The sequence below is a fragment of the Buteo buteo genome, chromosome 9 (assembly GCF_964188355.1).
Source record: "Buteo buteo chromosome 9, bButBut1.hap1.1, whole genome shotgun sequence".
NCBI lineage: Eukaryota > Metazoa > Chordata > Aves > Accipitriformes > Accipitridae > Buteo > Buteo buteo.
Genome location: NC_134179.1, coordinates 19,433,031 through 19,445,195, shown reverse-complemented (window position 1 = coordinate 19,445,195; position 12,165 = coordinate 19,433,031). Strand labels below are relative to the sequence as shown.

At 50.7% G+C, this 12,165-nt stretch overlaps 1 protein-coding gene across 1 annotated transcript in view; it reads right to left on the bottom strand.

Annotated features, from left to right (window-relative positions):
* The window catches only part of SPRED2 (sprouty related EVH1 domain containing 2), a 66,189-nt gene extending 62,496 nt beyond the window's left edge, over positions 1-3,693 (bottom strand). Inside the window, exon 1 of the mRNA XM_075035546.1 lies at positions 3,239-3,693. Within this exon, the coding sequence (XP_074891647.1) occupies positions 3,239-3,285 (47 nt within the window). The 5' untranslated portion in view covers positions 3,286-3,693. The remainder of the gene's footprint in view (positions 1-3,238) is intronic.
* Between the last annotated feature and the right edge of the window lie 8,472 nt (positions 3,694-12,165).

Genomic DNA, 12,165 nt, shown 5'->3' with positions numbered 1-12,165 from the left:
GCATCGGTACGATCTCACGCCGTATTTTGCTGTGCGGGACAATGCCACAGCAACCCTCTACACCGCCTGAGACATATCCCACTTAACCCAGCTCATTAAAAACCTCCGGGAGACGAGTCCCGCTTGCGAACACTTGGCACGTGCGCTCCGGGCTCGCTGGAATAAATCAAGCGCGTGTTTGCCGAGCGTCGGGGACACCCCGGGGACGCAGCCGCTGCCTGGCTCGGCCAAGGCGTCGCGGCTCCATCCCAAGCAGCGAAAGGCTGCGGACCAACACTTCCTCGTTCTCTGACCTTTTCCATTTAATTACTTCCTGTGACTTTCTTGGAACCGTGCATCGGAACGAGCAGGCGGCAGCCCCTAGGCATAACCGAATCGCTTTACGGGTTCAGCTCCATCCTCCTACTTACAAGTGGAAAGATGCCAGCAGCCCACCCGGGAGCTGCTGGCCACGGAGAGGGTCACTGAGGCTCGCCGCAGGCAGCTGCCCCTCTACCGGGTGCAGGTAGCGCTGCCCAAAACTCTCCCACTGCCTACACTTAGCACCGCAGCTTCGTGTCTCTTGATTTATTACCGAGTGTCCCCGTTTCCCCCCTGCCCTGCAACGTGCAAAGCAGAAGCGCAGCAGCGATGGGGGGCGGAAGGAGGGAAGCAGAAATAAAGGCTGGGAAGCAGAAAGAGGCGCTCTCTTTGCAATGACAAATTGACCTCTAAGTATCGATCTGAAATGGTGCAGTCCTGAAGGGACCAATGAGTTTCCAGCATCCTAAGCCCCATCTTTTTTTTCCCCTCCTCGGTTTTATAAATTGTTTCAAAACTCAAAATCTTACCAAGCTGTTCTCAAGGAATTAAAACAAACAAACAAAACAAAACAAAACAGGGGGGAAACCCCTCGTAATTTAGTTGAAGAGGGTTATTTTAAAATGCATCCTATCCCGACAGTGGTCCTTTTTTTGTAATCTGGCTGTTAACATTTGCTCACAGTGCACTCAGTGAAACGAGAATAGCTATGCAAATTAAAGCCAGATATCTAGGGCAAATAGCACGCTATACTACCATTGTTCTGACAGCTTGAGAAAACTTATCAGGAGACCCTGTCCTTATTTCTTTTAACAACATATATATTGAGGGGGGAGGGGAAAAAAAAAATCAAATCACTTCACCCACCACTAAAATGAAAAACAACCCATGAGTCACCAGCTTCAGCGACGCTATCAATCAATGCAAGGCTGGAAGCAAAGAGCTTACGGAGGAAACCATGGCTTACCTAAAACACCTCACCATGCCCTGCAAGGTGAAGGCCTGGACTAAACTGCGACGAGCCCAAATGCAGCCTCCAAAACAGCTGCTTGGGATATGCACGGGGGTAAGGACCATGGTGCATCAGTTACCCTGAAAGGCAATACATCCAGCCACCGAGAAGACAGCTAACACTGGCCTGGGAAGCGGGCTGAGCACCAGCTCCCTGTAGCCACCAGCGCTCCCCATCTCCCAAGGGACCGAAGCAGAATGTTGCTGGCTTGACCAGTGACCGCAGGAGAGGTGGTGTGACCCGAGAACTTCCCTCCCTAGCCCAGGTAGGACATACACAAAACCCATTAGCTGAAGCCTCCCTCAGCATGGCAGTGCGGTGGCACGTGGAGGAAGAAGTGACTCCAAAACAAACTGCAGCCTACAATTAAGGAAAAAAAAAACCAAAACCCCAAAACCAACCATCAGAGCCAAGAGCTCGCTGTTTTACACCGACACTCACCTCCGCACCAAGCCCTGCAGGGAAACGTGTTCAGAGCAACGTCTTCCTGCAAGATGAAGATTGGCAAACACCAGCTTTCATCTACTGAATCGAGTTAGGTCTGCCCCTGCACGCTCAAACCCAGAGACAGGGACCCACCTCTCCTCTTCTTGTCCAATTTGAGAAATGAAACCAAAAAAAACAAACCAAGAACCGGTGGGTTTTTATTGGAAACAAGTTGGCCGCATTTTTCCAGCCTGCTAGGTCATGGCAATCTGCGAGAGAGAAACTCAACTTTTTTTTTTTTTTTTTTTTGTTGGAAAAACCATACCAACTTCAAAATAACCACAATTTCAGAAGCTACATATAAACACGTATTTATAGTCTCTTCATTAAGAAGTGCCAAAATAACAATTCCTCTTAACACACACATTGCAGGCAGAAGCCATTTCCTTCTCTGCTCACATTTCTCCAGTAAATCGCCTTAAAATAAGTTTGACGTTACAAAGGTATAAGAGCAGCACATGCCGCCAATTATGATTTTTTTCAGACTCCAAAAAACGAGCCGAAAAGTTGCACAATTTTGACGCTGCTTTATAAGCCCTGAGAGAAGTCATTTTAAAGCACGGTACATCCTATGGCGCTTGGCACGAAACCAGTCCTGCATGCAAGTGAGTCATTTCTCTTGACTGTCAAAACCCAGAAAGAGATAGCCAGGAACAATGTTTGGGCCAGCCCGGCTTGTAAAATCCTTTCCTGTAATACCTTTAACTTTTATTTTGGGGAAAAAAATGTAAAAAAGTAAAAGAGCACTGTCAGGCATTTTGAAAGCCTTGGTGCGGCCTCTCGGGGGGGTTTATTTGTGGGGAGGTTGCGGGGATGCCTTTGCGGGGGGTGGGTGCAGCAGGCACCCGCAGCCCCCCGAGGGGAGGGGTACGGGGGGGGGGGAGGGGGTGGCGGTGAATGGGGAGGCCGCCGGTGACCGGGTTTATGAATGCGGCGTCATGTGACGGCGGCGACGGCCGCCCTCCTATTCACAAAACGGCGGCGGCCGGGGCGGGGATCCGCGACGTGCACCCCCTCCCCGCTTCCCGACCCCCCCCCCCCCCCCCGCAACGTCGGGGGTGCAGAGCGGGGGAAAAGGAGCGCACGGCCGCACCGCCCCCCCCCCCGCTTCCGCCGCAGGCCGCCCCCGCCGGGCGCCCCGACCCCCCTCCCAGCAGGGGCGGGGAGAGGTGGTGTCCGGGGGTTCCCCCCCCGCACCCCGCCGGCCCCGCGCCTCCCGGGGTTTTTTATGAATGAAAAGGCGGTATGCAAATGAGCGCGGCCCGGGGGGGGAGCGCGAAATGGCGGATGCGCGGGCGGGCAGCGCGCACACGTACGCGCGTGTCCGTGTCCGTGTGTGCGCGCTTTGGGGGGGTGGGGGGGTGTGAGGGATCCGCACCGGCTCCCGCCGGGGCAACAAAGGGTGGCCCCCGCCCGCCGCCCCCGCCCGGCCCCGCTCACTCGTCAGGGTAGGCTTCCTCGGTCATCTTCTCCCCGTCTAGGTTCATCCCTCGCCGCGGGCGGCCGGGCTGCGCCTCCGCATCTTCCTGCGCTTCACATGGCGGGGGAGGCCGCGCCGCGGCGGGCCGGGGCTGGCGGCCGCGCCGGGCCCGACGGCGCGGGAGCGCGGGCGGCAGCGGCGGGGGGGGAAGGGGGAGGCGGCGGGGGGGGCTACGGCCGCGCTCGTCGCCGGGCGGCGGCGGCCGGGGGCGGAGGAGGAGGAGGAGAGGCGGCGGTCAGCGCGCCGCGGGGGCGCGGCGGGGCGCGGCGGCGGCGGCGGCGGCGCGGGGTCCGGGCCCGGGGGAGCAGCGCAGCGCCCGGGGGCAGGCGGCGGCACCGGGCCAGCCCCATGGCCGCGCTCACGCCATGGCGGGGCGCCGCGGGTGGCGGCGGAGCGGGGAGGGAGGGAGGGGGGGGGAGCCCCGGCAGGAAGCGGCGGCGCTGCCGAGCGGCCGCGGCCGCCGGGAGCGGGCAGGGCAGCGCCGGACCCGGGAGGGAGGGAGGGAGCCGCGGCGGCGGCGGCGGCGAGGAAGGAGGAGACGCGCCCGCCCGTGGCGCCTCCCCCGCGACGGCCGCGGCCCGCCCCGGCCCGGCCCACCGAGCCCCCGCGGCGCAGCGCCCGGGGTGCGGCCGCCGCCGCGCTCGCCTCCGCCCGCCGGCGCCGCCCCCCGCGCCGCAGCCCCCGCGCCCCGCCCGCCGCCGCTCGGCTCGGCTCGGCTCGGCGCGATTCGGCTCGGCTCGGCTCGGCGCGATTCGGCTCGGTCCGGCTCGGCTCGGCGCGATTCGGCTCGGCCCGCCTCGGCTCGGCTCGGCGCGATTCGGCTGGGTCCGGCTCGGCTCTCGGCTCACCTCAGCTTGTCTCGGCTGGGTTCAGTCTCACCCAGCCCCGCTCCATCCTGTTCAGCCTGCCCTAGTAAGGCCCGGCTCAGCCCGATCTAGCCCATCTCAGTCCTGCCAAGCCTAGCTCGCCTCAGCCTGACCTGGCCCAGCTCGGCTGGGTTCAGCCCGACCCAACCTAGCCCGGCTCGGTTCGGTTCGGTTCGGCCCAAGCCAGCCTGGCTCGGCACAGCTCCTTGTCGTGGCCGACAAGGCCCTCAGCAAGGATTTACGGCCCCGTAGGCGATTAGCGCAACGCCGTCTGCGCAGCGAGGGTTTTAACAGCCTCTTGGTAGAAGAAGAGCTCAGGGAGGCACCTTTGCCCCCACAGAGCTGAGTCCTGAGGCGACGGGGCTCCTCTGCCCGTACAGCTGGGCTTTTCTCACCACCCTTGCTTGCGTTCTTCCCGCCCCATCTTGCCTTCTACAAGAGCTCAAATCAACCCCTGGAGCCACGCTCGGCAACGCTATGGGGTGAGCGCAGGCATGCTGGTGGCATCACGCAGCTTTTTTTTGTAGGTCAGTGTAAATGTTTTTTGCTACAATGAACAGTGCTGTAACAGTAAACACTCTCCCAGCTTGTGGTGTGGCCACAGCTACGCTGTGACATCTGCCCTGGAAACTTGCTTGGTCCACAGAGGAGGGGGTGACAGGAGCTGACTTCTGAAAAGAAAGTTTGGCCCATGAAGTTGAATAACTAGCAGTGAGTTTTGGTTTTGCTTTCTCCATCAGGTCCTCTGTGACCGGGCAATCCTGGGAGAAGAAATCTGTCTGTCCCACCCAAGCACAACACCTTGCCCTTCTGGCCTCCGCAGGCTCCTCAGCTGCAGCATCTCTTTCCCATTGCGAGTAGGGAGATGTCCCATCTCTGCTCTCACTGCGTAGGGATATTCAGACCCCGTATGGTTGTGATTCCTAAGGAAGCCACTTACCGATTTATCTTTCAAGTCTAGACTATGGGATTTAGTCTTGAAGAGGCGTTCAGGTTTTGGGGTGGAGATTGTGTTTCTGCTCTGTTGGGTTTCAGTTTCTGAGTGCTGTAAATTTTCTTTTCAGGAACAGAAGTGGAAACTTGGAGAAAAATCTGTGGACTGCTAGTAATGCGATGGAGGCAAGAGCTGATGAAAGCTTTGAGGTCTTCTTTATGGGAGGTTGCCCCCAGGGAGAACGAGCATGTTCTTTGGAGACGATATCAGAATCTGCAGCTTTGGTGGCATTACAGTATTATTGTCATTGCTAGAGGTTTGGCTGTAACACCAGATAACGTGTGAGAGCACAAGCTTGCTTCCCTCCCTTGGCAGCCTGTGGCATGCTCATTCAGGTGGCAGTGCTGCCTTTCTCCCCATCCCCTTCCCACCCATTCATTCCTCTGCAAAGCACAGTTTGACACCCCCTTGGCTGTGCTAATGCATTCCCCCCCCCCCCCATTGGGGAGTTACACTGCTGGATCTGCTAAATGGTCCCAGCTAATAATACCCCCAATACCTCTTTATTTTGGAAAGTTATTCAAGGATCCAGCTTGCAGAATGGCATGATAAACATCTTGGCAAAGCTGAGCTGGCAGCGAAAGGAAGTGTCAGGACAGGAGTAAGCGGTTGGGGGCAAGGAAATGGCAGGAACGTCTTCAGCTGCTGTACCATAAAAGACCAGATGTAATGATTTGACACACTTCCACCCATCCTGTGTCGGGTTTTTTTTCCCCCAAACAATGCTGAGATTGCACAGACGTCTAACATCCTTAAAATCTTCCATGCCAAAAATTTCCGTGGTCAGCAGGAGCATCGATGCACATGAAGTGGGGAGTGTGGCATTTAGCAGTTGGCTACTACAGAACTAGAATAAGGGGAGAGTTATGGCCATGTGAAAAACCCAGGGTGCAATCATGTAATTAAAAGGCCATTGTAATGCATATACCTCTGAGGAGGACTGGGTATTAATCACTGCGTGATTAATGCCTGGGAGCTTGACTGTATGATCTGGGTGTATTTTTATGTACTTGTGTATGCGTATATTTGCCCTAATGGTGAGAAGCAAACGTGTCTGAGGCTTGGAAGCTGAAGTTTTACTCGATCTAGTTTCTTGAGTCATTTCCTGTGGATTTGCGAGATCTCATATTTGATCTCTGCTTTCACTGTCCTGCTAATTTGGAAGCTAAGCTATTTATTCTTTGAACACTTTCTCTCACTGCACAACCCTCTTACTATTACTTTCATACCAATAAATATTGAGTTTTATTTTTCTAATATTTAGGTTACACTGCTGGTTCTTGTGAGTAGCGCTTTCAAGATGACTGGCTTTTCTGAATGAAAAGGCTCTCGGAGGTGCAATTTCTGTTTGTGCATTGTACTGTTTACATACAAAGCTTCTGCTTACACACAGAATAGCACTTCCCTGTGATGCGATTGTTACGATACCTAGAATTAATTAGCCATTGGTGGCAGAGCTTCAAGACAGCAGCTTCTGTGTACTACCAGTTTGCATGCTATGACTATTCTGCATTTTATATTCAAAAGGACCGTTTATTTTGCAGCATAATACTTTAGCCATTGCAGAGAACCTGATGTATGGACCTTGTTTCTCCTTGGACTGAAAATGGACTTCTCCAAGTGCTGTTACACCTTTAGCTAGCACTTATTTGGGGTGAGAAGCACTGGAATTTGAAGCGACAGAGTTTAGGATGACATTTACTGCAGGCTTGCAATGTAGCCTCCTACCTTCACCTGCTCTTTCTTTTAAAACCCGTACCTTTGAGCTGAAATCTTCCACGCTGTTGATTTAGGAACCTAAATATGAATGTCGGTACCTTATTGACTGTGCTAGTTTCAATGACTTTTCCACTGACTCACTTGGTGACTTTGAATGAGTGAGGAGTGGAAGTCAGCATTCCTGAATCATGCCATCCTCCAGACAATTACCCCCCTCCCCGATAATTCTTTTGAGCAGAAATCATATTTTAAAAGCAGTGATTACATCTGTGTTTTCCCCTATTATAATTGCTCAGAATTTAAGAGCTACAGAAACGATCTGCAACATTTGCAGTCAGCTTGAAAGCTTTCAGAGTTGACGCATTTTGGGAGGTCACAGAGTCTGGAAATACTAAGGCTTTTTTTTCAGCAGGACTGGGATTTCAGCATGCAGTTTGGAGAATTGTTGGGAGGATTTCGGGCCCCTGCCAGGGGAAGAGGCAGTGGAGGACTCCTCACTTCACAGTCTTCCCAGGATGTCCTTCTGAAGGGCAGTAAGATCAGAGCAGGAAAGCAGAAAGGAACCCTCGCTGCCAGATAGGCTGCTTTGCCCAAGATCTGACTATCCCACTGTTTTCTCCATTTCTTGGTTTTTGTAACCATGTGTTTTACTAGGACAGAAAATGGCAACAAAGCTCATGCAATCTCTTTGCTACTGCATGTGTGCGCCTTTGTACAACTTTGAGATGCTGGGGCTGCTGGCCAGGGGGAAGAAGAGTAAGGGAGGAATAGGGAAGGAGAGTAGAGATCTCCAAAATAACCCAGTGCTCAGCAATACAAAAAAAGTAAATGGCTGTTTAGAGGAGCAGCTCAGTGCTTTCCACTGAAAGCAGAGGTAGAGCAGGAGCTCAGCCCTTTCTGGACACCACGGGCAACAGCAATGTCCAGACGGCTGGGAAGGCATTGACCAGCGCAAGCAGTCAGCCATGAGTCACACATATGGGACAAACCTGGTTTCATTCGTGGCTGTATTCACAAAACCATATGCTCTCTTTCACCTTCTCCCAAAATAAAAGCAAGGTTTATTGAAATGAGGGGATTGTGAGGAAAAGGGGGCTTTTCCAAACCCTTGCTTTTCTACTGGGCACTCTGATGTCCTCTTAATATTCAGCAGTATGTGATTTATAGCCCTCCTGACATGATGGTTTGGTGTTTCCTTTGTGTGCATAACTTCCTTTTGATATAAAGGGATGATAACAAAGCTAAATTGTAATCTCACAAGCACATGACACATTGTCTTTGTGGTGCAGACAGCAGGAAAATGCTCTAATCTTGAGTTCAGTGATGCAGATTTCCACCCCCACCCCCCCCAGAATTTCACCTTGGTGACAGGGTGGCATTAGCAGGTTTATTGAGACAGCAACATTGGCGTGGACTATTCCTTCAGACGTAGTGATGCAGGATGACATTTTTGGGGAGTCCTGCTAGAGTTGAGTTCCCAGCATGGACTCAACAAGAGATGGGTGCAGAGCTGCTTCTTGAACTTCTTGCATACCTTTTTTTGCTGAATGCTTGGAAGGAAAAACTGCTACAAAACCTTCACATATCACCATTGGTTCCCCAGCAGTGCTTTGCTTCTGTGCATTCCCGGCTCAGAGCACACCCTGGCCCATTGGATCACAAAATAAGTGTGCACAAACTCTGCCAGTGTCACAGATGCACTGGCAACCTCAGGATTAGTCCTAAAGCTGGGCTACTTTTGCCATGAGGGAAGGGTTGCTCTCAAGATGCTTTTCCACCCTTGAGAGGTTTCTGCATTTTAGATACAGCTGTTTCCAGGGCCTCATGGGAGATGGATAAACAGATGCCAAATAATCTGTTTTTACTTCAGGGACCACAAAAGTGGATGGATCTGGGAAAAACACTGGAGCTGTGCACACCTTTTCCTCCCCTCCTTGGGGATTATTTGAATTAGGCTTGAACCATTAAGTGTATTTTAAGAAAGTCACCTTCCAATACCCAAACTTCACTCGATGAACAGTGTTCCTCCCTTTCTCGCACAGTTAATGGGAGACCATCCCTTCTGAACACCCGTATCTCCTTTATTGCAAAGCTCTTTGGTCGGCCTCAGGATGAACTGTTGACTACTTACTGTGGCAAAACCAGTTTTCGTGGCTTGACCTGCTTTTCTCACCTAGTGTCTTGCTGTGAGTAGAGGGTCCTAGTTCAGTATCTGAGCAGTTATAATTGTGGGTTTACCCAGTCCCAGGCCCAGCCGTGGCAGAAACCCCCAGGTCCTTATCAATACCTGTATTGATCAGGAAAGACTTCTGGAGTTAAATTAAGCTTTTGAAATATGGAAATGAGGACATGGCTGGGTCACGCGTTTAGTGGCGTATGGTACGCAGGAGAAACGAGTGGAACAAGTGTTGTATGTACCCTGCCTGTATCCTCCTTAACCAAGCCCTCGGCTTCAGGGCTGCTCAGTGACACTGACCCACGCAGTTCTTTACAGATGCTCTACAATATTTAATTTCAAAGGGTAGCAGTCCACCCTCTTCTCCAGGCAGATATTTCCCCTTGTGTCAACGTCCTCATAACAACTCCAGCTAGGCAAATATAGCACATGGCTTATGAGTGTCCTGGAAGGACTCAGAAGTGGAGAGTTGGAGCTAAAGAAAGTTCATGGTTAACCCCACGCACCACTGGATAGCTTTACCAGGGATAAGTTGCAGCACGCGATGAAGAAGCTGGGAGGAGGGTTTAATGGTCCTGCAGAGAGCAACAGTTTAGACAGCCATCCTCCAAGACGTTTGCATTGCTGTTCCCAAGGATTCCCATGGAAAATAATCATACGCTCCTTTTATGTCCTTGTAATCACAAACATATTATGCTTCCCTGCCCACTTCTAAGGAGAGAAGTAATTAGTCACCCCACACAAATCTTTTGGGACCATACATACAATCCAGTATGTATTCCAGCTCTGTCTAGAAGGGAATGAAGACGCACAGCTCTGTTCTGTGCATGGTTATTAACAGACACTGCCATTTGCAGAAATGGGGTACAAGGCCTTTTCACGTGCTTACTGCGAGCCGCATTTCCAGCAGCATTTGCTGCCAGGGTTAACAAGGCCCTGAAATGCAAGCCCAGGTTATGAGAACTTCACGCCTGCAAAGCTAAAAGCATGGGCTTGCCTCCCCAGAGCTCACAGCCTGCTCACAAAACTCCCTTGTTTTAGATAGGAGCCTCTCCAGTCTCTTAGCGAAAAAAAAAGGGGCTGGTTATTGCTGGGTGCATGTTCTGACCTTAAAAGCTGAAAGTAAAAACAATCCAAGATATGGGGCGTACTGAAGTGGCAGCTTGAAGGGCTTTTTTTGTTCATTCTACAGTTAATACCATCGTGCTAAAATTTCAAGCGGGGAGGAGTGGGGGTTAATTTAAGGTTTATTGTGACAAAGAAGAATTATTTAGAAAGTGCTGGAAAACAGCAAATGGAAGACATTCTGGAAAATAAGCTTAATTTTCATAGTCAGGAGTGCTTGACTTAGGTTGCAGGGACTGTGAAGGAAACCTCCTAGATCCATGGCAGGTAAACATTTGCCTTTGATTCAGTTACTCTCTTTGAGTCTATAAACCCCAGCATTTACACTTAAATGGATGTGCTGAAAGCTGTGTTTAAGAAGAGAATTTCATCCCCTCCTGCATGTACTTTTAACATGAGCTAATTGTTTGACTGCAGCTTTACAAAGTATGGCTGGAGGGGTGGTTTGTAGGGAGGCATTACATGGCCCTGATGATAACTGCCTGATTCAGCCCCACTGAAGGCAGTGGCAGCAGGATCAGGCCATCCAGAAGAGATATTTTATTTTAAATAGCCATTACATACCTTCAGTGGCTTATGGCAAATTCCCGCCTCTCTATTTCACACATTGGAGAGGTCCCATTGATGACGTGGGGAACTCACATGTATGCTAGGACCTTGCACATCTTTAGGGTCACACATGTTCAACGTGGGCATGAATCTCTGCAAAATTACGGGCCTTGCTCCAGAAAGGTTTTCAATTGCCCTAAATTTCTGGAGGAACAAGGAACAAGATCCTCAACAGTATCCAGACATCTAGCTTCTTATACATGCCCAACTTGGCAGCACTATCTGGTATTTTAAGCATTTTACCACTTTTTTTTTTTTTTTTTTAAAACAGGGAGCTAGAGAGCTTATGAAGAAGAATTTTTGGTGACTGATGATATTTTTTTTAATGCCATCAGTTTTGTCTTCATCAGACCTATCACAGAGCCTGGGGCCTTCCTTTATTTTTCACTTTCTGCTTCTTTCCCACCAGATCCGTTCCTCCCATACAATGTAGTCCAAAACTCATCGAGGGGTGGCAGAATTACCCTAGTGACACGGCCTGTATACATCACCTTGCATATGACTGCTGCTCCTTGTACCAAAGCCATTGTCACACTACCAGTATTTAATTTATTACTGCCTAAAATGCTCTGGATAACTGTGACATTGAAAAGCTGCTTATAAATTGGTTCCTGCTCAGGTCTAAAGAGATTCGGGTCTTCTCTTTGGCATTTCTAAGTCTAAGGAAGTAACAAACATGAAAGCTCCTACAAGACTTGATCAAAGGCCTGGGAGATGGCAGTCCAAATTTTGGGTCCTTCTCCTCTCCCGGGGTCACAGGCAAACCGTGATAAGTCTTTGTCATCTTGAAAGAAAGATGGACAGCTGTCTTGCTTTAAAATCTTGGGAGGGTGCAAAGCAGAGGTGATTTTCACCTTGCTGTAGCAAGTCAAGGTCAACTCTATCCCCTCTGCAGATGGACTTTACCTCTGCTAGTAATGGGATGAGCAAGGCACCCTTTGAGAAAGGGCACCAGAGCCTGCTGCCTTCTGCTTTCTGATGAATACTAACAGTGGAAGGGACTTTGTGCCACTACTATAAAGCTGCCACCAAAATCACAGCCAGAGCTTTACTTGACCATAAAATCTGCTGTACCAGAAAGTGATGGAAGCTTTGCAGTAACTTACTTTGCTGCACACAATTACCCTAAAAGGGGCTTTGACCTTTTAACAATGGCAATTCATTATACAGTATTTTCTCATATTCATTTTCCAAGTATCGGGGCAGATAATCACTGAGGAATATGAGATCTTGAAAAAAGATAATCACCCAGGTAATAAATGATATATTGTGACTTTTGATATAGTTAGTGCATCTGAGTAATCATGTCTGGTCTTATATACTAATTTTTCATTAGTATCCTTCACAGTCATTTGTAAGGACAGAGAAGAGCTTTTGTCTTCCCTTACAGCAGAAGAA